General features: G+C 43.1%; 2 protein-coding genes and 1 long non-coding RNA gene across 17 annotated transcripts in view; 2 read left to right on the plus strand and 1 right to left on the minus strand.

The window, feature by feature from the left end:
• Positions 1-6,828, plus strand: part of CDS1 (CDP-diacylglycerol synthase 1) — a 288,408-nt gene extending 281,580 nt beyond the window's left edge. For all 3 annotated transcript variants that reach the window (XM_064416667.1, XM_064416668.1, XM_064416666.1), the window contains 4 exons: positions 201-353; positions 932-1,051; positions 2,837-2,940; positions 4,082-6,828. In XM_064416667.1, the coding sequence (XP_064272737.1) occupies positions 201-353; positions 932-1,051; positions 2,837-2,940; positions 4,082-4,211 (507 nt within the window). In that variant the 3' untranslated portion in view covers positions 4,212-6,828. The remainder of the gene's footprint in view (positions 1-200; positions 354-931; positions 1,052-2,836; positions 2,941-4,081) is intronic.
• LOC135298767 (uncharacterized) lies at positions 201-8,620 on the minus strand. 2 transcript variants are annotated; one of them, XR_010360790.1, is made up of 4 exons: positions 8,303-8,620; positions 7,875-8,183; positions 7,257-7,359; positions 201-4,256 (listed from the first exon to the last, which is right to left on the minus strand). It is a non-coding gene; the product is annotated as an uncharacterized LOC135298767 (long non-coding RNA). The 2 variants fall into 2 exon arrangements; XR_010360789.1 differs by lacking the exon at positions 7,875-8,183 and having other exon boundaries at positions 8,236-8,340.
• On the plus strand, positions 8,604-25,174 carry LOC135298766 (uncharacterized). 12 transcript variants are annotated; one of them, XR_010360784.1, is made up of 6 exons: positions 13,380-15,454; positions 16,691-16,782; positions 17,410-18,391; positions 18,443-18,820; positions 19,713-19,881; positions 23,822-25,174. XR_010360784.1 is itself a non-coding variant. In XM_064416670.1 (5 exons), exons 1-2 carry the CDS (start codon positions 9,338-9,340, stop codon positions 12,167-12,169), a joined length of 813 nt encoding a protein of 270 aa, XP_064272740.1. In that variant the 5' UTR covers positions 8,604-9,337; the 3' UTR covers positions 12,170-12,658; positions 13,154-13,373; positions 19,713-19,881; positions 23,822-25,174. The 12 variants fall into 12 exon arrangements, 2 of the variants coding, with proteins under 2 accessions (XP_064272740.1, XP_064272739.1); XR_010360783.1 differs by having other exon boundaries at positions 17,410-17,924; positions 18,006-18,820; XM_064416670.1 differs by lacking the exons at positions 13,380-15,454; positions 16,691-16,782; positions 17,410-18,391; positions 18,443-18,820 and adding exons at positions 8,604-9,409; positions 11,429-12,658; positions 13,154-13,373.
• The last annotated feature ends 514 nt before the right edge of the window (positions 25,175-25,688 follow it).

The raw sequence follows: 25,688 nt of genomic DNA on the forward strand, positions 1-25,688 counted from the left end.
TGGAAAATCATCACTAAGCTCATGGAACAACTGCCTTGTTGAGGCAGTCTCTAGTTTAAGCAGGCTGGTTTTTCTCCATTCTGTGTCTCTTATTAGAAAGATTTTTATTACCCTGAGCTTGTGGTGATAAAGCAATTTACTATGTTTTTTTGAGTGTAATAACAAATGCCTGATTCAGGAGTTCTTGTTTTACTTTTCAGTTTTCTTATTTTTTGGCTCAACATCAGTACTTTGTCTGCCCTGTGGAATACAACAGTGAAACCAACAGATTTGTGACAGAGTGTGAACCTTCAGAGCTCTTCCATATGAAGACGTACTCTGTGCCACCATTGCTTCAGGCTGTGTTGGGATGGGTAAGAGAAAAAAAACAAACAGGCTTTAGTTGAAATTGGAATCATACTTCCCAGCTTAAATGGATTTCCAAATCATTTTAGAAGGTTATCTGAAGGTTGGTAAAGCTTAACATTACGAACTGAGTCAATACCATGATCCCCTGCATTGCTCATACAGGGGATGTGGTCACCCAGTCAGAATCACCGCTGGAGTCACCTGAGGGAACCTGCCTGTGTTCTCTTTGTGCTGCACGTGGATGCTGCTTAAGCATTTTGCAAACTTATTTTTGAAGAGCAACCTTTGAATTTTTTGTGGGAAGTGGACAAAGGCTTGTTATGGCCTGAATTAGTGGCAAGCTGAAGTAAGCATGTAGAACTTCATTCTCTTTTCAGCTAGTGTGTAACTGCTTTTAGGATTGGAGTTTTACTCTCTTCACCATGCAGAATCCTGTGTGTTAGTGCCATTACTTCCATGCTGTGTGAAAAAGTACTACCAGCAATAGTTACATGTAATATACTCGCCGACCCTTTAAATATGTAAGCTAAAAATGTCTACAATAAAACATATTGAAACACAGTGTTAATTATTTTTCTTGTAGGAAACAGTGAATATGTACCCATTCCAGATGCACAGCTTTGCACTGTCAACATTTGCCTCATTAATTGGGCCATTTGGAGGATTCTTTGCCAGTGGATTTAAAAGAGCTTTCAAAATCAAGGTATGTAATGAATCCTGTAAGCCTTCTTTTGTTTTTCTCTTTGGATTAGATAAATTGGTGGGTTAGGGGTTTTTTTAGTCCTTCATTGTAGTTGTATTTCTAATAAGTTGCAACAATGTTTTGGCTGGTTTTTAGTATCAGAAACGGGACTCAGTTTTATCAGGTGTGCGTGTGTGATATTCTTTAAATTTTGCCTAGTCAGCATGTGACTTCAGTGCTGGAAATCTAAGAATAATTTGGTTGCATAGTTTGGACAATAGTTACTCTTCCAAATCGTGTTGCAGAAGTGGTTTAGACAAGCAAGATGTGAGGTATTATACTTGACATGAAGGGCAATCTGTAGACACCTCAGAAGTGCTGACAGTGGTTTACCCTTCACATTTTGGCTGGCTGGTTTTTACGGGTGGCATTGGTGTCACAGGCAGATGCTGGTGCGTCAGGCTCACCAAAGCATGAGATGTTTGGCTGCCTTTTCCAAACATCTGCCTTGTAACAGGAGCGTGTACCAGCAAATTATGTGACCTGCTACCCTCTGTTTATTGCAAGGTGTGCGCTGTCGCTTGTGGCAATGCTGTCCTTGGCTGGTATTAAATGGCAGCAGGAGTATGGCAAGAGGGCAGCCCCAAATTTCTCCCGACCTTCTTTATGTCTTGGTAGGACTGCTGTAATTCTTACCCTGTTGCTTGTTGCTGTTCATGTTGTCGTTCCATATGTCCGCCAAGCTGGCATGTGCTTTGCACAGAAGTGTGTAAACCTCTCTGTTTGTGCTGAACTCTGTACATGTGCTTGTACTTACCCTTCTTTCTCGTGCTGGTCCCAGCAGCTTGCCCAGCACTTTGCTGGCCACAGCACTCTAATACCTGTACAGCCACATAGCAAAACACTGTTTGTGCGAAGAAGGAATTTGTGATGAAAAAAATGTTGCTGGAAAGCAGCACTTATTGTTAAAGTAGATAAGTAAAAAAGTAGATTCCTTTTAAAACTTCTGGGCCCCCTAGAGATGACTGTCAGAGGACTGTCTGAAGGACAGTCAGAAGTCAGGGATGTTGTGGAATTGTTGCTGAAGGCACTCCATGCCTGCCCCACACTGGGCAGAACAAGTTTTACTTGCTGGCAGTCACCCCACGTGACTAAGGTCAGGGTTTTCACTCAGAGAGGACATGAGTGAGTGTGGCTGACAGAAAGGATGTCTGACGGTATTTTGACTGATAAAGCTGTTCTATAGACAAGCTAGGTAACACAAAGGTAGTGTATCAAGCTTTGTTTGCAACAGAAATATATTTTTAAGTAGTGATCATTTTTTCACAGTGTGTTTTTTGATTCTGTTAAATAAATTTTTATTGTTTGCACATATTATGGTTTTTAATTATGGCAGAGGATAAAACAAAAAAAGTCTTAAAGAGGAGAATTAGATTCTGCAGAGGCAAGAAACAACAGCCAGCAGCTTAAGAGGTTTGCTACAAAATTAAATGTGTATAGGCACACAAGCATTCTTAGTAGTGGCATACCTGCACCTGACCTACTACTGTCCTCTTGTGTGAAATGTGGACAAATTGCTGCTTCTCTTCTTTTTCTTCTCACTCCTTGGCTTGCCTTTGCGGTTAAAAACTCCTTTAGCAAAGGAGCCTCTTGCTAACTTTTGGCTCCAGGCAGTGGAACCCTGGCTTACTTTCAGCCCTAATGTGCTGCTGCCAAGAGATAACATCATTTGTGTATTTCACGGGAACCACTGACCATCTTTTTTTTTTCTCTCTTTTTCCCCTTCTTGTCCTTCACACCCAAAAGGATTTTGCAGACACAATCCCAGGGCATGGTGGGATAATGGATCGCTTTGATTGTCAGTACCTGATGGCCACTTTTGTTCATGTCTATATCACCAGTTTCATAAGGTATGGATTTTTTTACAATATTAACTATTGAAACATGCACAGGAGCTGTGCCATAATAAATGCATAGGAGTTATGAATACATAGCAGAGATTGCAGGTTGCTAAATAGGATTTATTCAGTCACTTCAAATACAGGACTATTAAGAAGACAGTGTCCCTACCTAGGATTTGTCGGATTCAAATTATGCCTGAATGTTTCTGGGATTGCTGTTGAAGGTAACCTGTGTACCTGAAATACAAGAAAGCCTGCTACACAAAACTATCAGAAGTTTGATTAGAATTTACTGATTACAGAAAGGCGTAGGATGGGGTTTCAGGCAGGAGGGTTGTGCAGCATTTGCTTTCCCTGTGTGGTTCCTAAAGAGCCTGTAGGCTGAGACCACAGTTCTTCCCATGAGTTTCAGTATTTCTCAATTGCTTGCCTTGGGATTTTCTGTTTAAGACGAAAACCCTATAGTGAAAGAAAGGAGACAACTTCCTAAAATATTGCTCATCTTCCCTTAACCACATCAGCTTTCAAGATGAAATCATGGGAATCACAATTCTCTTATAACAGACATTTTAGTTTCTGAGGCAGAGGTGGTTCAAGAGGCCAAATCAAGACATGCCCTTAGTTTTGTGAATGCATATTGCTAAATAATTATTAGATACCTAATCAGCAACAGATTCTTTGCCTTATATTTGGTTCATCTTAGACGTAGATTGTAAGTGGCTAGCTAAAAATGAGGCTGATATTTAGAAAAGTTTGGTTTAATTTGCAGTTTTCTTTACTGACTTGGCCAATTTCCCATTTAGTTCAGTAGTACATAGCTTATCTGGCAGGCAACAGATACTAAATAAAGATCTGCTAATAAAAAATTATTACAGTGATAAATAAGATTTCTTGATTCATCTTTTATCATAAACCTTCTCAATATCCCCATTTGACAGCAAATAGAAATGCTTTTTAGTTTCTGTTTATATTTAGCTAAGAGTATGCTTTGCCAATAATGCTGGCCCATGCATCCTGAGGAGACAGACTGAGAGAAATCTGTAACTTGGTGCCCTCAAGAAAGGGAAGGCATTGTTTGGGCAGCAAGAAGAAATCTAAAAGACTCATTAGAGCTGTGGTCACAAAAAAAATTTCTTTTTTTCATTGACAGGGGTCCCAATCCCAGCAAATTACTGAAACAGCTGTTGATACTTCAGCCTGAACAACAATTAAGTGTATATAAAATCCTGAAATCTCACCTTGTTGAAAAAGGGATCTTGCAGCCATCTCTAAGAGGGTAGTTTGTCAAAACAGAGGACTAGAAGAAAACTCCATCTACCAGAAGCCTGTGGAAAAACATTGCAAAAGTGCACATAAATAATGGCTAAAGGAAGAGTAGTTTGTAGTCTGGAAAAGGTGAATGTTTCCTGAAAAGAATGTGAATGCTATGACTTCCTACTAGGACACTAAAGATTTCTTACTCCTAAAATAATTCAAATGCTCACAAAGTAATGGTACACATCTGTGCATTTTAGTTCCTGAGATGGATGGCAGCAGTCATTCTTCAGCACCCAGCCTAACGGTTTTTGTGTTTAAGAAAAGAAATTATAAAATTCACTGTAAGTTTTTAATGAATTATTTTAAGCTGTATATCTTAGCAATACCTTTTTGGTCTCCAATGGTTAATGAAGTGTAAACACATGAGGGAGGCAGTAACTTCCATACAGGCTGATGCTGAAATTACTTTTGGCCAGAAAACACTTGTTAGCCTGGTGAAAGAAGTAGTCTGAGCCTGCTGTATCACACTACCTGTATTTACTTAGTTGTTATGAAGATTAAACCTAGCTCTGTTTTTAATTTAACAGCTTTCTTATGAAACCATTTTGTGCTTTCAAGAGAAAAGTACATTTATGCAAATACAGCTGGGCATTGAAATACAGTTGGGTAGTTTGGGCTGTGGAGCTGCTTTTTGTTGTTGTTGACATTACACATCATAAACAAGTGTGTACCTCCAGGAGTAGAGATTACCTGAGAAAACAGAATTCTTCAGCCCAATAAACAGATCAGGGAGAATCTGAAGCTTAAGTCCCTAGTTTCCATGGCCAGGTCAGTGTCTGAAGACAGTAATTCAAGCCTTACTCCTTGTGCCTCCTGACTGCTTTGTAGAATCGAGGTATTTCCTTCTTTTTAAAAGCACTTTGAGGTCCTGAGTAAAGAGTGAGGTTTAAGTGGTGTTTATCAGTGTGTTACTCAGTGAAGGCAGAAACTTTATCTCATGAATGTGCACAGTGCAAAACAGGATGCATGGTTCTTCTGCTGTGTGTCATTATTTATTGAGAAGATCCTCAAGTAAGCTTGGGTAACCACAGAGGGGTTTGAATGGAGAATTTTTATAGAAAGCAGCTATTCTGTAGACTCAGTGGGATATATGAGGAGACATAATGCTCCATTATTCTCAATCCTAGTTGTTTTACAACTTTTTTCATCATGTAACATGTCTTCATGCAAATAAAAATATAAACTTTTTTGAAATGACAAAAATTACTGCTGTACAAACAGAAAGCACAAATGCCAATATTGTTTTCCTACACTGTAAATTGATGCAATTTCATTTTTCCAACGAACTGTAAATAAGTTTCTCCACATACTGATGCCATATCTATGTGTGTACATATAAATTATTAAAAGATGTATGTATATATACTAACGATTAAAATTTAAATGGTTGGTGCTACTTGAGGATACAATCGTGGAGAAAATCACTTGGGTGGATGATGAGATGTATCAGTAAAATTCAAACTGCTTTTTATTGAACACCACGTAGCTGAGGCCACCGTGCACTCTGTTTTGCACTTGGGCTCGTACAGCTTGTGCATGGAAAGGGAGCCCCTTGTACTTCCAACAAAATCCAGGTCTGAAGTAATTCCTGTTGCTGTCAAGTATTGACGGAGTTAAATTATGTCTGACCGGGAGATTGCAGTACTGTATTGAAGGAACACTCCAAGAGGTGAGAAACATCACCTGCTGCTTGTCCATCAGTGGCTCTGTGGCTTGGCTTATTAGCTGGAGGGGATGGAAGTTCAGCCCTCACTCCGGATAGAGCATAGCCTGAAGTTAAAAGGTACCACAGACAGCTTTGGAAAGGTGATTTAAAAAGAAGGGAAGAGAAAATGTGAAAGAAACCAAAGTGGAATATCTTCAAAACTAGCTTTTAGATGAGGCTTTGGTTATGTGTGGGACTCTGGTATATGTTATGATAAAATGCAACCATACTGGAGCGAGTATATCTTTATCCTGGGTATTAAAAAAATCTAAATATTTAAAAATTATATAGAGAATATATATGTAAAAGGGTAATTGTTACTTCAGAAACTTGAAATTTTTAGTGTAATTTTATAGCATGTACAATAAGGAAGTTAAAATATATTTTAGTATTTAATACAACAGAGCATTTGAAATTAATTGCTGTCTATGTGCACAATAGAAAATTCAACATTGCAATTCTGCTTTTCAATGTTAAAACGAAGATGGGATCACCTGTGAACTCACTCATCAATTTTCTAGGTAGATTAATAGCTTCCTTCTGGTTTAGGCTTGGTGTAAATATGACTGAGCAGGATCTGTCACTGTGAAGTGACATCCATGCTTGGTTACTATAAAGAGAATTTACCACACTGGCTACTTCTTAATTCAAGCATTGCAACATGATCAACAGGGAAGTTAACTTTCTATACCAGTGATTCTTTTCACTTGCACTTTTGTCCCAAGTGGCTATAATTACCTGCTGAGCAAAAAAGAAAAATGTATATTCTGTAAATATTGTAAATGGTATGAGCATTTAATGTCAGTTTTAGTTTGGCTGTTTCAATCTTTCATTGAAGCAGGTGTTGTAAAAAAAATAAAATTGGGACAGAAGTCCTCATGTCTTTTATTTCTTATAGCATATGTAGTGGGTGGAGTTTTCTTAACAAGAATTTATATTCCTTTCATTCCTTACATTTGTGTTCTTAATAGAAAGTCTGCTATTAATTTCCAACCTTTTGCCCCTCCAGGCTTCAGACTATCCTTGTCTGTTGCTGAAAATTGTACCATGTGCCTCATGTCCAAAGATGCAAGCCTGTCATCTTTTCCTAAAGGTGCTCACTCCAACAATACTGGTATAGACCTATCACTATTCACCATTTGTGGTGCTGACAGGGTGGCAGCTACCTCTCCCTGTTTTCCTGTTCCTTCCCTTTCAAGTCTTGGATTTGAGGCCCTTCACCTCCTGCAGTCTCAAACAAGCCAGGTAAAAAATGCATCTTATTTCTTAATTACACAGAGTGTAACTTCCGTTAAACACTCACCCTCAGCCAGTTGGGTGTGGGCCGTGCACCTCCTTGGGTTTTAGGAAACTTATGGAGAAGCACAGAGCTTTTCTGTGGTCTGTATCTGCTTCCTAATGGAATTCTGAGGAAAGGAAGGGGAAAATTAGCAGGGAGCTTTCTCCTGCTAGACAGATAATGATTGGGACTGTTACTCACATGGAGTCCCTTTCTCCATCTGGTACTACTACCTAAGTTGCAATTTCCCTTTCTCTTGCAAGTAGTTTGCTAATTACAAAATGGATATTCAGTTCCTTGTTTAGCAATTTTAAATTGCATTACCTTAAGCGTGAGTCCTGTATCTGAAAGGATGCCAGAAACAGGTGGAAATGTGTCACCCATAAACACACACCAAATTTAGGTCAGAAAATACCCTTGACATGATCAAGTCTAGAAATTAGCCCAGCACCCCAAGCCCTCCATTAATGTACAGCTGAGTACTACAGACAATGGGATTTGTTCATTTGTTCCTTGGATACCGCACTCTGACTTTTCAGTACTGATGCTTGTTCCTTGGTGAATTACAGGAACACGTTTTGATCCCTAAAGGAACAGGTGACAAAGACTGGTATAGTAAGGATTTTGTTAGCATGCACATACCCTTTGTGATTGTGTAAAGACAACATATTTTCACAGGAAAGTTAAAGTTTGGCTCCCTTTAATTGCCACCAGGCGACTTGCACTTGTCTGTGTCGAGGTGCAATAGAAGCAATTTGCTTCCTCAAGCGGTTGCTGCTCCCATGTGAAGTGACTGGGCCAGTTGTCCCCAGCTCAGCAGGAACTTGAGTTTTGAGCTAGTCCCACTCAGTTTTCAGAGCAAAAGGCTGGATTTTCACTTCTGTTGAGACCCTGCTCTTTGATTGCAGGAAGTGAAATACTTGTGCTATCTGGCAGATACCATGCACACCTCTAAAGAAAACATACCAAGAGCTCTTATTGCCCAACAGTGGCAATTACCTACCTCACTGGGGCTTATCATTGGGGGTTTTATGTACTTGAAGGGTGTGTGTAGCTCTGCATACTTTGACCTTGTTTCTGATGTGACAAACTGTGATAGAAGCATAGGCTGTTCCAGGACGGAGAGAAAAGCAAGCTCTGCCAGACTCCATGCTGTGTTGTGTCCAGCTGCACAAAACAAGCTTCTGACTTGAGATGGAAGCAAACCTACAAAAGCATGTCTTTTGGCCCAGCTGGTCCCATGGACCCCACGGATGAGCCAGCCACATCCCTGAGTCAAGTGTTGTCCAAGCAAGGGCAAGCCTGGCCCAGCCATCGCAGAGAGCAGCACTGGCCAGGCTCACTCAGCACCACCATACCCACAAGCACTGGCCATGCACCTTCCACTCCTTCCAGTGCCAGGAGTGCACTGTCTGATGTCCACACATCCCCCTGGAGACAGATCTCCTCTGTCCCTGGCATGAGGGCTGTGTGCAGGGCATTCTTTGGCACCCACCCGTGAGTGCCCTGCTCCCAGCGCCAGGCAGGTGCCTGGAGATGGCTGCTCCAAGCCTCAGCAGCGTCCTCAGAGAGAGTGACTCAGGGAAGCACAGCAGGGATGGATGCAGGGACAGTGCCTCAGGCATCTGACTGTCCCCAGGCCATCCTGCTGCCAGACTGTTCTTGGCCATGTCTTCCTGACACCAGTCTGTGATTCCCCTGCAGGCATTATGATTAGATCTAGTTCATTTTTATCACACGCATTTTGCAAATAGACTATGTTTTATATGTATTTGTATATAATATCATTTTTCTGCAATAAAACTGTCAGTTTAGCCCAATTAACTGCGTTGTGTGTGTACAAAAAATTGATTCAAAACCAAAAATAATGGTTTTATATGGTCTCTTATATCTTCCATGGAATACCTGCACTAGGAATGGAATCGGGTGCCAGGGCTTTGTGATGAGGGGCTGCATCGTGCCCAGAGACCACTGTGACACTGCAGGGCCCCGCTGTGGCTGCGGGGGGATTGAAGGAGCACAGAGCCCTGGGAGAGCACTTCCTGCAGGAGGCTGCATCTCCCCGGAGCCCCTGGCAGCTCTGCAGCAGAGTGTCACAGGCAGCCATGGAGAAGCAAGCGAAGAATGCCGATTCCCAGATGCACAGGAAGCTGTTGAACATGGACTGGATGCGCCGGGTGAGGGCCGGGGCAGGAGGGGCAGGCCGGCTGTGGGACGGGGCTGCACGGAGCTGCCCGGGGGCTGGGTTTGCTGGGTTTGCTGGCATTGTGAGGGACGCCATGCCAAGGCTGCTGCCTCCATCCCACTCCTCTTCCTTCCTGGAGAGGGGACAAAGGCAGCCAGAGGCAGCGCCTCTGGAGACCCAAACCCAGGCCTCATCCCTCAATGGGGACAAGCTGCCACTGCTTCCATGGAGCTCTCAGGATGGTGGGAAGCACCCAAGCACCCTGCCAGGCAAGAAAAGCCTTCCTCAGTGGCTGCAGTGGAATGGCTGGGCCCGTCCCAAGTGCAGGGCTCCGAGGAGAAATGCCACCGTGCCATGGCAGCAGGAGACACTGAAAGAGAACTCCCACAGCAGGGGGAGCAGCTTCCAACGCTGACATGGATGCAAGTCTTGATGGGTCGATGACAGCCTGGCCATCCTGCTGTCAGACCACTCTTGGCTGTGGCTTTGTGAGACCAGTCTATGATTCCCCTTCAGACAGACTATGATTAGATCTGTTTCATATTTTTACTACAAATACTTCGCAAATAAAATTTATTGCGCATATCTATATAATAATTATTAGATTTTCTTAACTAAACTGTCAATTTACCCAATTTATCTCTTGTGTGCATACAAGAAAAATGGTTCAAGCCCAAAAAGCTGAAATAAAGTACAGTTTTAAATTTCACAGGGTATTTTTTACCTCTAAGCAGGTGACGGCTCCTGCAGGCATCAGAACTATATGTCTTATAGTTCTTAAAACTGTTTAAGGTATAAGAACTGAGGGATAAAATGTTTTTGTATAATTTCTTCTGTCTGCCATGGAAGATGTGCACAGGCAGCAGGGCCTGGGTTCAGCTGCCAGGGCTTTGTGATGAGGGGCTGCATCGTGCCCAGAGACCACTGTGACACTGCAGGGCCTTACCTCGGCCATGGGGCATGGAAGGAGCCCTGGCTGCCCACTCTCGGGAGAGCCTTCCTGCAGGAGGCTGCACCTCCCCGCAGCCCCTGGCAGCTCTGCAGCAGAGTGTCACAGGCAGCCATGGAGAGGCATCCGAACAGTGCCGACTCCCAGATGCACAGGAAGCTGTTGAACATGGACTGGATGCGCCGGGTGAGGGCCGGGCAGGAGGGACAGGCCGGCTGTGGGACGGGGCTGCGCGGAGCTGCCCGGGGGCTGGGTTTGCTGGGTTTGCTGGCACTGTGAGGGACGCCATGCCAAGGCTGCTGCCTCCATCCCACCTTCCTCCTCCTGGTCTTGCTTCCCAAGGGTGCGCCACAGGCAGCCAGAGGCAGCGCCTCTGGAGAGCCAGGCCGAGGCCTTGTCCCTCCATGGGGACAGGCTCAGCCCGCTCCTCTGCCCACACAGCTCTCAGGATGGAGGGGCTCCCCACCACCCTGTAAAGCAAGTGGAAGCCTTTGCAAGGGCTGGAGAAAGCTGGCCAGGCCCATCCCAGGTGCAGGGCTCTGCAGAGGAGTGCCATCCTGCCACAGCAGCAGGACAGCCTGGAGGAGAAAAAGCCCCCCAAGCAGGAAGGCAAGGAGCAGCATGCCTCCCTCACATGGTCTTGGTGGCTCCATGGCAGACCCAGGCAGGTGACTGCCATGGACAGGACAGGATGGGACAGGGGGTGAGCCTCCCTCTGACCAGGGCCAGCTGCTGCTGGGTCTTTAGCAGGTATTTCCTGGAGGAAGCCAGATGATCTTTGCAAATAGCAGAATCACTGAATCACACAGATTCAGAAATATTAGGATTGGAAGGGATCTCAGGAGATAGTCCAGTCCAACACCCTGCCAAGGCATGGTCGCCTTAAGCTGGTTACACACATAAAAGTTCAGGTGGCTTTGGAATGTCTCCAGAGGGGGAGACTCCACAAACCTCCCTGGATCGCCTATTCCAGGGCTCTGCAACCACAGTGTAAAGAAGTTCTTACTGAAGCTGGGGAAGAACTCCTCAAGAAATACCCCTCTCTCCTTTCTCACCTCCCAGGCGAGTGCATTTCTCAACCTTGGGCAGCCATTGCCAACAGGCCTGGAGAGGTTGGAGGTGATTTCGAGCACACAGAAGGTGCTGCAGTGGCTTGAAGTCCATGTCCCCAGTGATCCACCGACCTTGGCCAATGAGGAAGAGAACTGTGAAGACAAGGAGCAGTCCCATGAGATATTGGAAGAGGACATCACATCTTCAGTGCCCTCAGACATGTGGGAAGACCGCAGCGAAACCCAGGAGTCCCGACACATGTCAGAAGTGTACAGTGACCAAGAGGTGTTTCAATGGGAAGAGCCTAAGAGCACGGCAGCAACAGGAGAGGCTATCAGCAAACTGCAGAGCACATCTCCTGACCTGGCTGGTTCCACTGACACCAAGGATGAGCCAGCGACGTTCCCAACTCAAGCATCACAGCAGCGAGGGGAGGTCAGGGGCACCACACCCACAAGCACTGGCCATGCACCATCCGCTTCTTCCTGGAAAGTGCCCTTAGTGCAGGCAGGAGCTTCCCTGGTGCCCTCAGAGCCCCCTGGAGACAGATCTCCTTCCCTCACATCCAGTCACACCACGGCGCCACAGCAGCGACAGTCCCTGTTGAGGAGGGTGCTCAGGGCTGTGTGCAGGGTGTTCTTTGGCACTCACCAGCCACAGGAGCAGGAGCAGCAGTGCCCTGATCCCAGCGCCAGGCAGGTGCCTGGAGATGGCTGCTCCAAGCCTGAACAGCGTCCTCAGAGAGAGTGACTCAGGGAAGCACAGCAGGGATGGATGCAGGGACAGTGCCTCAGGCATCTGACTGTCCCCAGGCCATCCTGCTGCCAGACTGTTCTTGGCCATGTCTTCCTGACACCAGTCTGTGATTCCCCTGCAGGCATTACGATTAGATCTAGTTCATTTTTATCACACGCATTTTGCAAATAGACTATGTTTTATATGTATTTGTATATAATATGGTATAATTTTTCTGCAATAAAACTGTCAGTTTAGCCCAATTACCTGAGTTGTGTGTGTACAAAAAATTGGCTCAATACAAAAAGCTGAAATAAAGTACAGTTTTAAATTTCACAGGGTACTTTCATTACTTCTAAGCAGGTGATGGCTCCTGCAGGCATCGGAACTATCTGTTTTGTAGTTCTTATATCTGCTTAAGAATGACCTCCTGCAGCAGCAGAGCAAGGAGCAGCTCTTGCCTCCCTGACATGGTCTTGGTGGCTCCATAGCAGACCCAGACAGGTGAGTGCCATGGATGGGATGGGATGGGATGGGATGGGATGGGATGGGATGGGATGGGGCAGCCCCATGAGTATAAGGCACGTCTGCACTACACTGAGACATCCTAAATGGACAACAGCAGTACGTGGCCTAGCATGAGCTGAAAATTATGAAGTCGGATGAGTATTTGGAGTGTCCCTAAGGAAGGCTCTGGCCTTATGCTTTGGTGTCAACTGCTTAATGTCAGTGTTGGACACAGGACATTAAGGTGACGCTTGATTGCATTGAGTACATCCCGTTTTTGAATGGACCCTCCTCCTTTCTAACAGTTCATCTCCCTTCTTAAACTAGGTTTGTGAGACTTGAAGTGTTAAGCTAAATAATAAGTGTGTGTCACTTGCAAACAGCCACACTTTGTGGACTCGGTTTTGTCACAATTACTCACACTGAACTTGTTTTTGCCCTCTTTTGAACAGTGGTCCAAAAATACTGACTTGACTTTACTTTTTCCACAAGCTTTTCACCGGGTACCTGCGAGAGGCAGCAGGAGCTAAAACCTCTCCCGGCCGGGCCTCGGTGCCACTAGGGGTCCCCGCATCCCGCCGCATTCCTGCGCATCCCGCCTCATCCCACTCCCTCCCGTCGCTGCCGGAGGACCGGGAGCTGCGGGATCGGGAGACAAGGGAGACCTTATCACCCTCTACAGCTACCTGAGAAAAGGGTGCAGTGAAGTGGGGTGAGTCTCTTCTCCCAAGTAGCAAGCAACAGGATGAGCTGCACTAGGGGGGACACAGCTCGAGTATTAGGAAAATTTCTTCACTGAAGGAATAGCAAGGGACAGCCAGCTGTGGTAGAGGTCACAGGAATAAAGGACAGCTTCTACTGGGCAAAGCTGTGTCTCAGCAGACTTCCAGTTGCACTAGGGATACACTCTTTTGGGGCTAGAAATCTGGATGTCCTGATGTGTTTGGCGATTTCAGGATAAGCATGGTAACAAGCATTTTAAAAAATGTTGATAGGAATTGGTGTTTCGGAATGAGGAGCTGGCAGAGTCAGCTGCAGACAACTTCCTGTACATCCTAGAGCCCCTTAAATTCCTGGTCAGAATGCAGTGTCTTTTGGTACTGTGATTTATAGTAAGGTATCTCCTGCTGCTGAAGAGAGAGAACAAATTCTTCTCTCTTGAGAGCCAAGCAAGGACCATCATTCCCTCCACATCCAGCAGCAGAGCAGGAATGCAGCCATTCTTGTCTACTCCAGTGTACAACAGTGGCCAGCTCAGGTTCCAGTCTCCTTCTTGTCCCTAGAGAGCACCTCTGTACTATGTCAGGAATGAAATCCTGTCTCCCACAGTGGCTGCTTGTAGCAGAATTCTATTATGCAGTGTGTGTTTTAGAAGGAAACTCCATGCTTAGTTATCCTAAAGGGCAAGGCACTTACCTCCAAAGCTGCAGGTCCCAATTCCTAGTGCTCTCTCTGTCTTGGGAAGCAATCATGTCTTTGTGGTCTCTTCTGGAAAAAGCTGTCATTGGCACTGTATGCGAAGCACCTTAGAGAGGAGGGTGTGGCAAGCCATGATCTGGGTTTGGTGTGTTCAGGATAAGCATGGATATGCAGGCTAATCCTCAGGCTGAAAGAGTTGTATCAGAAGCAGAAGTTGGTGAACCTGGGGAGCTTTAATTTGGAAGCTTCTGGGCATTTGTATTTCAAAAACCTTCAGGATCAGTTAGCAGGAATCCTGCAGAACACATATCTGGATGTGGGCATTTAAATACCCCCTAACCTTTCTGTTTGTCTGAGCAGAAGTGACTTCAAATGTATTTTGAGATTATGGCTTCCCAAACATGCAGCAAAGGTTAAATGAAACTCTAGATTTTGCATTAACTGGAGTAGGCTTAATTGAAACATACCATGTTGATCTGAAAGATTTTTTTATCTTGATGGATTTTCTTCTAGAGGCTTTTATGCCCAGGCACTTAAGCAAAGTGGCCTACCCCATGCAATCAGTACTACTTCAAGGCTAAGCACAGTTAGCAAATAGAAAGGAAAAATTTAAGTTTTCAGCTTGGACTCAAAGTTATCTGACACCATGTTACTAAACAGTTTTTCCCACACTTGAATGGCCCTCCTCTCTTCAGCAAAAACTAATTCCCAAACCAATCCCAAACTAGCTAATTCCAACTTCAACCAAAAACTAGGGAGGCTACTTGGAATGTGAATGGATATGAGGGGAAGCTTTTTTCTTCAAGCTGCAGCATCCTTGGCTCTTCTAGTGCCAGATGTACTTTCAAAAGCTGCATGTAAATTTGACCTTAGCCTGCTCTTTTGTAAACTGACACATTATAGTCATTACACAACTAAAGTAATTTCCCATTGCAAAAATACATGTTTACAAACACTTCTTATTCAAAGGGAAAAAGAAGGCTTAGCTAGAAAAGAAGTTGTTTAAGATCCCAGTGCATGACAGGGACATAGACAGTGGGATTGAGTGCAGCCACAGCAAGTTTGCCAATGACACCAAGCTGTGTGGTGTGGTGGACATGCTGGAGGGATGGATGCCATCCAAAGGGACCCTGACAGATTTGAGAGGTGGGCCCATGTGAACCTTATGAAGTTTAACAAGGTGCAAGATCCTGCACCTGGGTCAGGGCAATCCCAACTACAAGTACAGGCTGGGCAGCAAAGGGATTGAGAGCAGCCCTGAGAAGAGCTGGGGATGTTGGTGGATGAGAAGTTTGACGTGACCCAGCAATGTGCACTTGCAGCCCAGAAAGCCAAGTGTGTCCTGGGCTGTGTGAAAAGTGACACAAGAAGCAGGTAAATGGAGGTGATTCTGTCCCTCTACTCTGTTCTCCTAAGACCCCACCCTGAGTACTGTGTCCCCAACATGAGAAGGACATGGAACTGTTGGAGGGAGTCTAGAGGACAGCACAAAGATCATCAGAGTGCTGGGGCACCTCTCCTATGAAAACAAGCTGAGTTTGGGTTGTTCAGCCTGGAGAAGGCCCTGAAGAGGCCTTCTAGCAGCCTCTCAGTATCAAAAAGGGCTACAGTGGAGATGAAGAGGGACTTTTTATAAGGGCATGTAGTGATAGAGAAAGGAAGAATGGCTTTAAATTTCCCATGCCTGGAAGCATTCAAGGCTGGGTTGGATGGGACTTTGAGCCCCCTGCTAGGGTGGCATTGAAAAGAGAGCTAGTCTGTAGGCACTGGTGTATTTGACCTAATCTTTAAACCAAGGACAAAGTCCTCTGAAGCTTTGGCTAGAAGACAAGGTAGTATTTGCCTTCTGCCTTCTCTTAAACAATTTGTCAGCATGAGGTTATCATGTTTATTCATCTGGTATGCAGCAAATGCACCCTTTTTGAGCAGAGGCTGTAAGAAAAAACAGCTTGTAGATTTCTGCTGCTTTTAAGCACTTTTTTCCCGTGGAAACCCCTGTACAGCAGGACAAAAGAATGGCCAGTCTTCTGCAGGTGGCATCATCCCTACTCATCAGATCACAAAGTGTAAGTCCCTAGGAGAAAGTCTTAAGTAATTTTTTAATTTATTTACATTGTAGAAATTCACCACAAAAGGTCAGAAGAAAGCATCTGCCAGAATCAGAAAAGGTCCCTTTTTGTATTTCATGGTTGATTTTTAATATGTGCAGAGATTTGGCATGTCTTCAGCACAAGAACTCGAGCTACTGATAACACTAACTACAAACAAATTCTTCTGGCTCATTGTTGTTTGGTTTGGTTTTATGGCCAGAGCATCTGTATACTCACAATATGAGAAAAATATCCCAACCGTCTGATAATTTGAATGTTCCTGGGCTAAAAACTTTGAAAACTTGTAAAACAGATTTGAGGCAATTTCATCCAGTTTCCTTCATTCCTGTCCCTTGTCTGTTTGAAAGGCTCATTTTAAAACAGTCAACAAGGGGGATGCTGCCCAAGAAACACCAGGTTTTTCTCAGCTGTCTCACCTGGATGTTATATGTCATTAGCTGTGCTGTAAGACAGAAACAGCTTCCAATTTACACATTCCCATGCTTGAAAACTTCCACAGAGCTCAGTGATTTTTGTTTTCATGCCACTGCCAGACAAATATATTTGGATGAGATAAGAACTTTGAAAACCTCCCTGGAAGAATCTTAAGAGGTAAGAAGCCAAGCAGTGTAAGTGAGCAATGATTTTTACATGATGTAGTCCTTCAGTGTTAAAATTCAAGGCAGGCAAACCACCACGAGGGTGCAGTGGTGAGGCAGCCTTTGCTGGCAGTGGCAGAAAGCTTTAATTTGCTGCTCCTGTTCTAAGGGGTCAGATGATGATCTTTACATCGGCTCACTAAAGGAAATAATTTAAACATAATTAACTTGAGCTAACACTGAAACTCTTGGGAATGTGATGGTGTTCAATGCAAGGGGAGGTTCAACTTGCTCTTTATCAGGGATGTGATATTACTGTTTGAATTAAGACAAGTCTTAATTAAACTTGACCTAAGTGAGAACACAGTTGGGTGAATAATATTACATTTGCTCAGACTGTAGTTTAGTGTACTTCTAGAGTGGAAAAGGACTAAACTATTGTTTTACTGAGGATTAATATTGAATTTTTTCATTATTATTAAATGATGTGCAACTTTTCCATTGCTTAAGCCTGGTTCTCATAGTCTTCTTTCAGTAATTGTTTTTTGGGAAAACTCATTATAAATCAACCTTCTCACCATTCAGTTTTGTTCTCTATCTAGCCATCAGTAAACAGGTTATTTTATGTTTGTCTTTTTAGGTGGATGTTTGTTGTGGGGGTTAATTATTTTTATTTAAGAAAACACACAGAAAACCCTAAAGCAGAAATCTCTACAGCAAGAATTTTGAGAAGAAAACTGGAAGTCAAGTACATTCACATAGGAAGAGACTGGCAGCTGAATGCAGCATTTTGAAAAACAATACTTGTGCCCTGGACTAAAGAACTAGAATATATTTTGGTAGTTCAAATGACACCTGTTTCCTTTAGACAAAAGGACTAAGCTAGATTCTTTACCTGCTTCCAATGTCTTTAGAGAACAGCCCTTGCTTCCACAAAACCAGACTAGTATTTTTGAACACTGCCTGATTTGACAAGTACGGGGAGAGGAGAGGAGGAAGTTTGTTTGTGTGCCTACCCCCAGAAGAAGCTGCTTGCAGCTTCAGAGAAGATACTGATTCCCTCCCCTTTTGCACTGTCTGCAACCTACAGCCCACCTGCAGCATCCACCTCCTCTGCTGCAAAGTACAGATTGCACCAGGCATCTCCTCTGCAAGGTATTGCAAAAAAACCCCTCAATGCAGAGCCAGAGGCTTGAGAATGGATTTTTTTTTTTTTTTTTTTTTTTTGGGTATTAGGTGCTGGGGTGACAGTCTCATGTTCCAGCCACCCTGAAGGCAAGCCTGCAGCCCTTGGCACTGAGGATGGCCTTGCAGAGTGCACCTACCTGGTGGTCCCACAGAGCCACAAGCACCTGATCCAACACCCACCCAGCCAAGAGAACGCAGTATAATGCCTAAATTAGCTGTATTCACAGACCAAACTCCCCAAACCTGAGGGAAAGATGGCACTTTGCCAGAACTAGCTGTTTAAAACACCAAGTGAGTTTCTACCGTATGACTTCGTCTAGGTGCAACAACTTGAAAATCAAGTAATCTACTAAGGTGACACATCTTTTTCACAAGAGCATGCAAATGCCTCCTGCAATTTTGGGACAGACCATCCTTGTGAATTGGCCACTTATGCTTCTCATCTGCTCATTGAGAAAAAACAAAAACAAAAAACCTAAAAGAAGGCTTTTCTGTATTTTGGAAAGAGAATGATAGAGGAAGCAGATGAAGGTTTTCTGTATGGACTGAGATGACCTGAAATGAAAGCAGTTGTGCAAAATAGCCAACTCTGAAATCTGTCTCCATGATCAGGAAGGAACACACAGCACTTCCTTACTGAAGCTGGCCAGCCTGGTTGGACCTGCTCAAGCACACAAATCATATTCTTCAGGCCATCTCCATGAGAAAACACTTCCATCCCCCCAAAAGCTCTATCCCCTTCCTGGCACCTGTCTCTTGCAAGCAGCTCTCACCCCCTGCAATCCATCTTCAAAAAAATCCCCTCTGCAGCCTGCTGGAGATAATTCCTCTTGCTCTGAATCACTTTGTGCAATTCAGACAAGGTGAGTCTGGCTTGAGTTTAGCATTCTGGCTGCTGGTGGGATGCTGTGTAGGCTGGAGATGGTGTTTTGGTGAGCTGGGGCTGCTGTGTGGCCGTGTTGCATTGCCCTGGAAACGTGAGAAAGCCCTGCTCTGGAGGCTGCTTCACAAACGGCTGCTGGTGGCAATAGGACATCTGGAAACCACGTGGAAGCTGCAGATGGTGGAAATGTGGTACGTGGGAAGCATGTGAATTGCTCAGTAAGCCTCTAGGAACAGTGATGGAAACTCCTACATGGTAGAGACCTTCCCTGGGTGTCTCGGGAAGGATTTTATCATCACACTGCAAGCTAGAGCTTATACTCATGCAAAAAATATCAACGTTATTTCTGGATAGGGAGATTGAGTCACCTTTCAATTTTAGGAATTCTGCTGGGCAGTTTGTGCAACAGAGAAGTAGGAATAGAATGGTAATCATAGGTCATGTAATATAATCCCCTACAGCAGGTACAACTACACCACCAAGTCCTGATGACTAAGCAATCTCACCTTTAATTTAGAAGTTTTTTTTACTGCTGGAAAATTGTCACAGATGTGATTCTCTGAGTATTGGGAGTCAGTCAAATGTGCCAATATAATTTGAGTTTTTTTGTTTTTCTTGCCTTCACCCAGTCTTTAGACAGTCATGGAGGAAAAGACAAATCACGTAACTTAACATTATATTGCTTTTCCCTCCCCCCAATTAATATTTCTTGTTTAAGATTGCACATAAAGGTTAAAATCCCTTCAGTTAATCCAATACTGTGAGTCTACCACGAATTCTAATCTTAGCATGAATTCTGCTGTGAAGTCAGGATGCTGTTCTCTGCTTTAGTCCTAGTATTTGTTTAAATTTTCTTAATTTCTCCCTTTCAGTCACTGTGCTAGTAGAATCCGAACTGAAGACCACTTCCACAGGAGTTTTATCCTATTGCAAACTGGCAATAGACAGGTTTAAGAACCAGCTGTGATTCCCAGGTGAGGAGAATGAGAAGGCTCTGTATCTGAGGGCGATTCCCCAGTGAGGGGAAAGGAGAAGAATCTGGTGAGTCTGTATCACACAGGTTGAGAGGCAGCAGCTTTTCTCCTACAGTCCTTATCTCTGACCAAATGTGAATCACTTTCGTCATAATTCCACATTGTGTCACAAATCACAGAATAAACTAGATCAATTACTTCCTTGTGAGTGATAACTGAGGTCTTGGTGGCCAAAAGGTTGGCAGCTCTTGAAGATGCTGGAGAATGGAATTACTGCACAAGTTGTTTCTGCAAACATTGCCTTCCACCTGTTTGGCTTTAGTAAGATAGATAAGCAGGGCACTTCCTCTTCTTCTAAAAATGTGGCTTGTGGCTTTCCTTCAAAATGGAGAGAAAAATCTCCTTGCATGATTTCTTATTAGGTGATAGGGAGAAGGAACAGCTGAAGTGTTTTCTGCACAGGTCTAAGTATTACAGGTCCCTAGAATACTTAGAATCAATTGAATTGATAATCATTATTTTCCTCATAAATATCACTTCTTTACCTTGATTTCCTTCCTGTAGCCTCTGCTGGAAAATGTAATGTTTCAGATGTACTAATGGATAACTACTAATGTACTAACCAGCTAGGAGAGGTTATTCAAGCTCTGTTGGCCACTTCCCAGAACACAGATTTTGCAGGAACTGCCATCTCTTTGCTCAGTCGTGATAGTCAGCATTTTATGCTGATGACTCGACAAGAGAATATCCCCGTGCCTTTCTGGTCAGCGCCTGAATGAGGAAATAAAAGCCAGTTGCAGGGTTTGCAGTTTATCTCTTCAGAGGGCACAGGAGGAAATTATGAGGAGAGCGAGCAAATTTGTTGACAGGAAAGATTTGTGCTACAAGTGAAGGAATGTTCTCAGGAAGAGTTTAGGGGAAGGGACTGTTTTCCAAGAGTCTTCATTAGATGTTTTGAGAAAGCAGGGTGGCTCATGCAGAGACAAGTGTGCAATAATGCTCAGGACTGCCTTCTGTCAAAGGCCCATGAAATTCTGGAGGTTCCTGTACTTGGTTTCTTACTGCTGACAATGTACAAAGCTGTTGGGTGTTTTGAGGAAGAGAGGATCAAAATGAACATGCAAGCTAGTTTGTGTACTTTTTGATCAGCTGGTTTAATGGGAGGGGAAAAAACCCCAAGCTTAAAATCACACAGGAAACTGCTGTCTTTCAGACCCAAGCCTTATTTTCAGCCATGTTATCCATCTGCAGAAGAATAAGTGCACGTGCTAGCCACAAACATTATTAGGATGAATGTGCATCTGGCAAAGCAGGGTTCAAACCCCATCCTGTGTGATCGGCCATGTGGCGGACTTGAACTTCAGAAGCAGATTACATCAGGCTGCAACCAATTCTTCTGCTTCAGGGGGTGGCTGAGGGGTTTGCTTCATTTACAGAAGCCAACATTCCACATCTGGCACTGGCAATTGGGTGTTGAAAGAAACCATTCTTTAAGGTAGCATTTATGTATGGAAAATTATTTAAAAAGTGTAAGGAAACTGATACTCACGTACTGAGTTGGTGGTAGTTTTACTATGGGATATATGCACATATCTTCTTCCAGAAATGGTTAAGCATCCATTTTGTGTACCAAAAAACTTCTTAGCAAAAGCTGGTTGGCTAAAGTGATAACATAAAAAAGCCAGGAGTCACTGCTTTCCTCTTGTGACTGAAGGAAAGTGCCATTTTTACATGTTTAAAGTAGCATATGCTAGTGCACAGATGGACAATGGTGCTGGCAGATAATTATCTGCACCCATCTGCATAAATCAAGGAAAAGCTAAGACATGCTACATCTTTCTCTTATCCCTGCAACGGAGATTTTGAGATGGATGAGTGCACTGAGCAGCGATTGTAGGCCGATGGCTAAAGTATTCTGATAAACTAATTGGGTTTGTAAGGACATCTCATGGTATCGTGGCAACCTGGGCCCAGAGGTTAACACATCTAGTTGTTTGGAAAGCATTGGGCAAGACCAGGGCTGTAGCTTATCTCTACTATAATTCCACTTCTCTGGGCCATGGATATCTGGACCCCTGCTTATTTTAGCCTGGTGTTTTCCCACTCCTCTCCAAAGGCAGGAACCTAAAGAATGATCCAGTGGAGATGTGGACTCTGTAGACCAGGTTAATATAAGCCCAGTGATAAGGCACGGGCTCTTTCCAGCCATGTTTCCCACAGCTTGCTCAGCAGATTTTTTAGCCATCTATCAACCTACTACAAAGACACTCATCAAATCCCTTGGGAATAGCCAAAAGTTTGGCTACTAAGAAATCTCTTTGGATCACCTTGCTGGCATGATTCAGTTACCCTACTTGGAGGTGGAAGTTGTGCAAAATCATTTTTATGTGTGAAATGAAATGCCCCTCCCAGACTGTAACTTGAAGGGAGACTGACGACTGAAGTTGCTGTTAACAAGGCTGCCACAGACACTGGCAAAACTTTTTTGTTGTTTCTTAAACCTAGTTTTATATGATATGACTAGGAATATTAGAAGGGCTTCAAGGTACCTGATTTGTTCATGATCAAGGGACTGTCAAAGAAATTACTCTGCTATTGTAAGTTATGTACACATCTAAAAAATCCAGATTCCCTCCATGTATCCATAAGCAAGTCCAATGCCATTGGAGAGGAAGAAACTACAAGTTCTTCCAATGCAACACTAGTGATATAAGGACCTAGCTCTGTTTTGAATGAAAATGTAGGGATGTTTTAGGAAAAACATATATAAAGTGGTTGTAGACACATTAAGGCCAGGAACTAAATGGAACATGTTCCTTTTCTTTGCTCAGCAGAGTTGTACAATAATTCCTTTGCAAGACTCTCTGGTCCTTCAGTTACTTCATGAGTTTGAAGCTGCTCTTAGATTAGAGGATCTTCCTAGGAAATCTATGGTGTTGAGGGAGTTAGTTTATCTGCAAGAGTGATTTGATTCCTGAGGTTTTGTGACCACTTTGTTATAAAAATGCTGTCTAAAAATGAATATGGTATACGAACCACTTTATTTGGTTTACTTCTAGTCAGAAGCTGACCTGTGACCCTCAGATTTTCCCTTAGCCAAGGGATAAACAAATTTAAGTTCCCAGAAAGAGCTATCTTTATTACATCTAAAATAGAGCAATGTATGGGTTTAAATTTAATCAGTAATTTCAACCTCTCCAAGCTACCATTATGGCTTTCTGTGAAAGCTTGTAAAAATAAAAATATCTTAGACAAAAATAACAGTCCCTCATTCTAAGACCGTGGAGTGTCTCAGTACATATTTGGCACATCCTCTGAGGTTCTATCAACAACAATCCAAAATAGGCTGATGTAAAAGGCAAATTATAAAAGTAAGTGGTGTTTAGTGTCTGGTCCTGTATCCTCTGAGGCTTCTGACAAGCACTCAGTATAATCTACAATGCTCATAAGATAAAATAGTGGGCATTAGAGGCTGGGCAGTGATGCTCAAGGTCAAAGTCAGTTCTGCAAAAGAAATGCATTGAATTCCTGTTCTGTTAAACTTTCTCGCTCAACTTGACAGCAAATCCAGCGTCTCCATTCTCTCTCAGGTGTACTTTACAGACTACTAGTTTCTTCTACTACATAATAGTAATATATATATATACACATATATATAGGATTTGTGATAGGAGAGCATTTTGCTCTTGGTGTGAATATACATAACTTCATCAAAATAAATAAGGTCTATGTTATTCTCAGATGTGACTTTGTTTGAAACCATCTTTCCTAAAATTGCCTTAAAGACTACATTAATACTTAATGATATTCCTCTCGTGGGCATACCACTGTAAAATGCACTTTTTCATGTTTAAAGTAAGACTTGCAGAATGGTAACACCTCCTAACAACACAAAGACAGCTGGAGGTCTGCAGAACTGAACCAGAAGCACTGATACCACTGCAGATGAAGCACACCATCAACATAATCCTTTTCTTTTTCTTCTTATTTTTTTTCTTTTTCTCCAGAGGCACCAGATGGCAGCATTTTTCCCTCACTGAGTGTGATCTCATCCTCTCAGAGTCACTCCTGGGATCATCAGGCTTTGAGGCTTCGTAAGCCACAATGACCTCAGCTGAACTGCACCTTCTCTGTTGCCACCTGCTCCTTTTTCCTAATTTTATTAGACATGCACAATCCAGGCCCTTGAAGTTGTGGTTGCCTTTTCTCTGTGCAGGTCAGAGAGTCTAAAAAGAATCATTAGCAAACAGGTATGCAAAAAATTTAGACCACGGAATACAGCTCTGGCCTCTAAATTTTCCACATCCTCTAAATATTACGGATCATGAAGTTTATTTGATATTCTTGTTAACTACATGCTCTTTTCCATATACACACGTGCACAATGTAATACTTGTCTACAAGCAAGTTTGGCATGTGTCCTTTTCTATCAGTGCTTTATTCCTTGAATAATATTTCATTATACACAAGTTATGTATGTCAAGTTATGCACTACTACACTTGTAACCTCTGTTGCAAGAACTCAATTCTGGACAAATAATCTGAATCAGAGCAGGGATTTTTGAGAACTAAACTGCAAGATCTGGGTTTTTTTACAGTTACAGACGTGGCCTAAAGCTTTGTGGGCTGGGAATTCTGTTATCTCACAATCCTCTGTTCTGCTTCTTCCCTTCATCCTCATGTTATTGCTTTCAATGCTGCTTTGTTAGTGGTTTTGAATTAGAAGAAAAAAACCTACACATTATGTCCAGCTGTAACAAACTATTCTTAAAACATCTACCTTTAAACTTGAACTCTGCAGCACTGGGATGCAAATGTTTGTTTATCTGAACGATGTGACTAACACTGACAGCATAAGAATGGCTCTTTATCCAAAGCAGGGTTGGATTGCTGGGCCCCAGAGGGTGAAGGAGTAGCAGCCCTGGCTGCTGCTTTCTTTGACTGTTACTCCATCAGGTTGCTGGTGTTTCTGCTCTGGTGACTGTGTTAATGCTTTGCAAATGCTATGAGCTCAGTAGTAGACTATTTGGGGATTGTATAATTTATTAACTTCTGACAAGCAGGCCATTATTTTTCTGAAGAACATGTGTGACAAGGGACTTTTATTTTATTTTTCAAATTTCAGCCAAATTCAACATGAGTGTCACAGGATAGGGGCACTAGATCCTTGACAGCCCCACCCTTCCTCTTATTTAATACCAAAAACTATCTGTAAACAAGCAAGAAGGAGGGAGGGAAGAGTAATTCTCAGAGGAAGTATTAAGAATCCTGTATGATTAAAACATTAGGCTGTGTAAATTTGGGAAACACTGCTATTTTCTTCTGTTAAAAAAAATCTAATTAAAAAAGTACTAAAATTCCTTCTGTTTTATCTCACTTTCTTGTAGCAATTCTTTTCCAGTTCTGGATTTGCCTGTACTTTGCCATAAACTAGTATCTACAAAGAGGACAGATGTAGCTTTATGCCCAAGATGTGTAAAATAAATGCAATCGAAGTATATGAGCACCTCACCTGAAAGTGGAGTGGCATTGCACAGCTGGAAGTCAATTGTGTTAGTTTCACCTTACCCTCAAAAACAGAAGGCAAAGAAATTTAAATATATCTCCACTTTTTAAATTATTGATGCAATCCCTTGTGCACAGTTGCTGTGCAAAGTGGAAGGAAGATTAACTGTAAATACTTTATTTTGTCTAACTATAGCACCGTAATTACTATTTCTCACCTTCTCTGAGAAAGACAAGCAGGTACCTGTGATGAGCTTTGTGAGGGGAGAGATGCTGAGAAGGTAAAAAGAGTGTCTGCTGTCACTCAGTATGGAACATTACAGCTTGCCATTATTTATTTTGGAACTGTGACAACTGACCAAAAGATGG

The sequence above is a fragment of the Passer domesticus genome, chromosome 4 (assembly GCF_036417665.1).
Source record: "Passer domesticus isolate bPasDom1 chromosome 4, bPasDom1.hap1, whole genome shotgun sequence".
Classification (NCBI taxonomy): Eukaryota; Metazoa; Chordata; class Aves; order Passeriformes; family Passeridae; genus Passer; species Passer domesticus.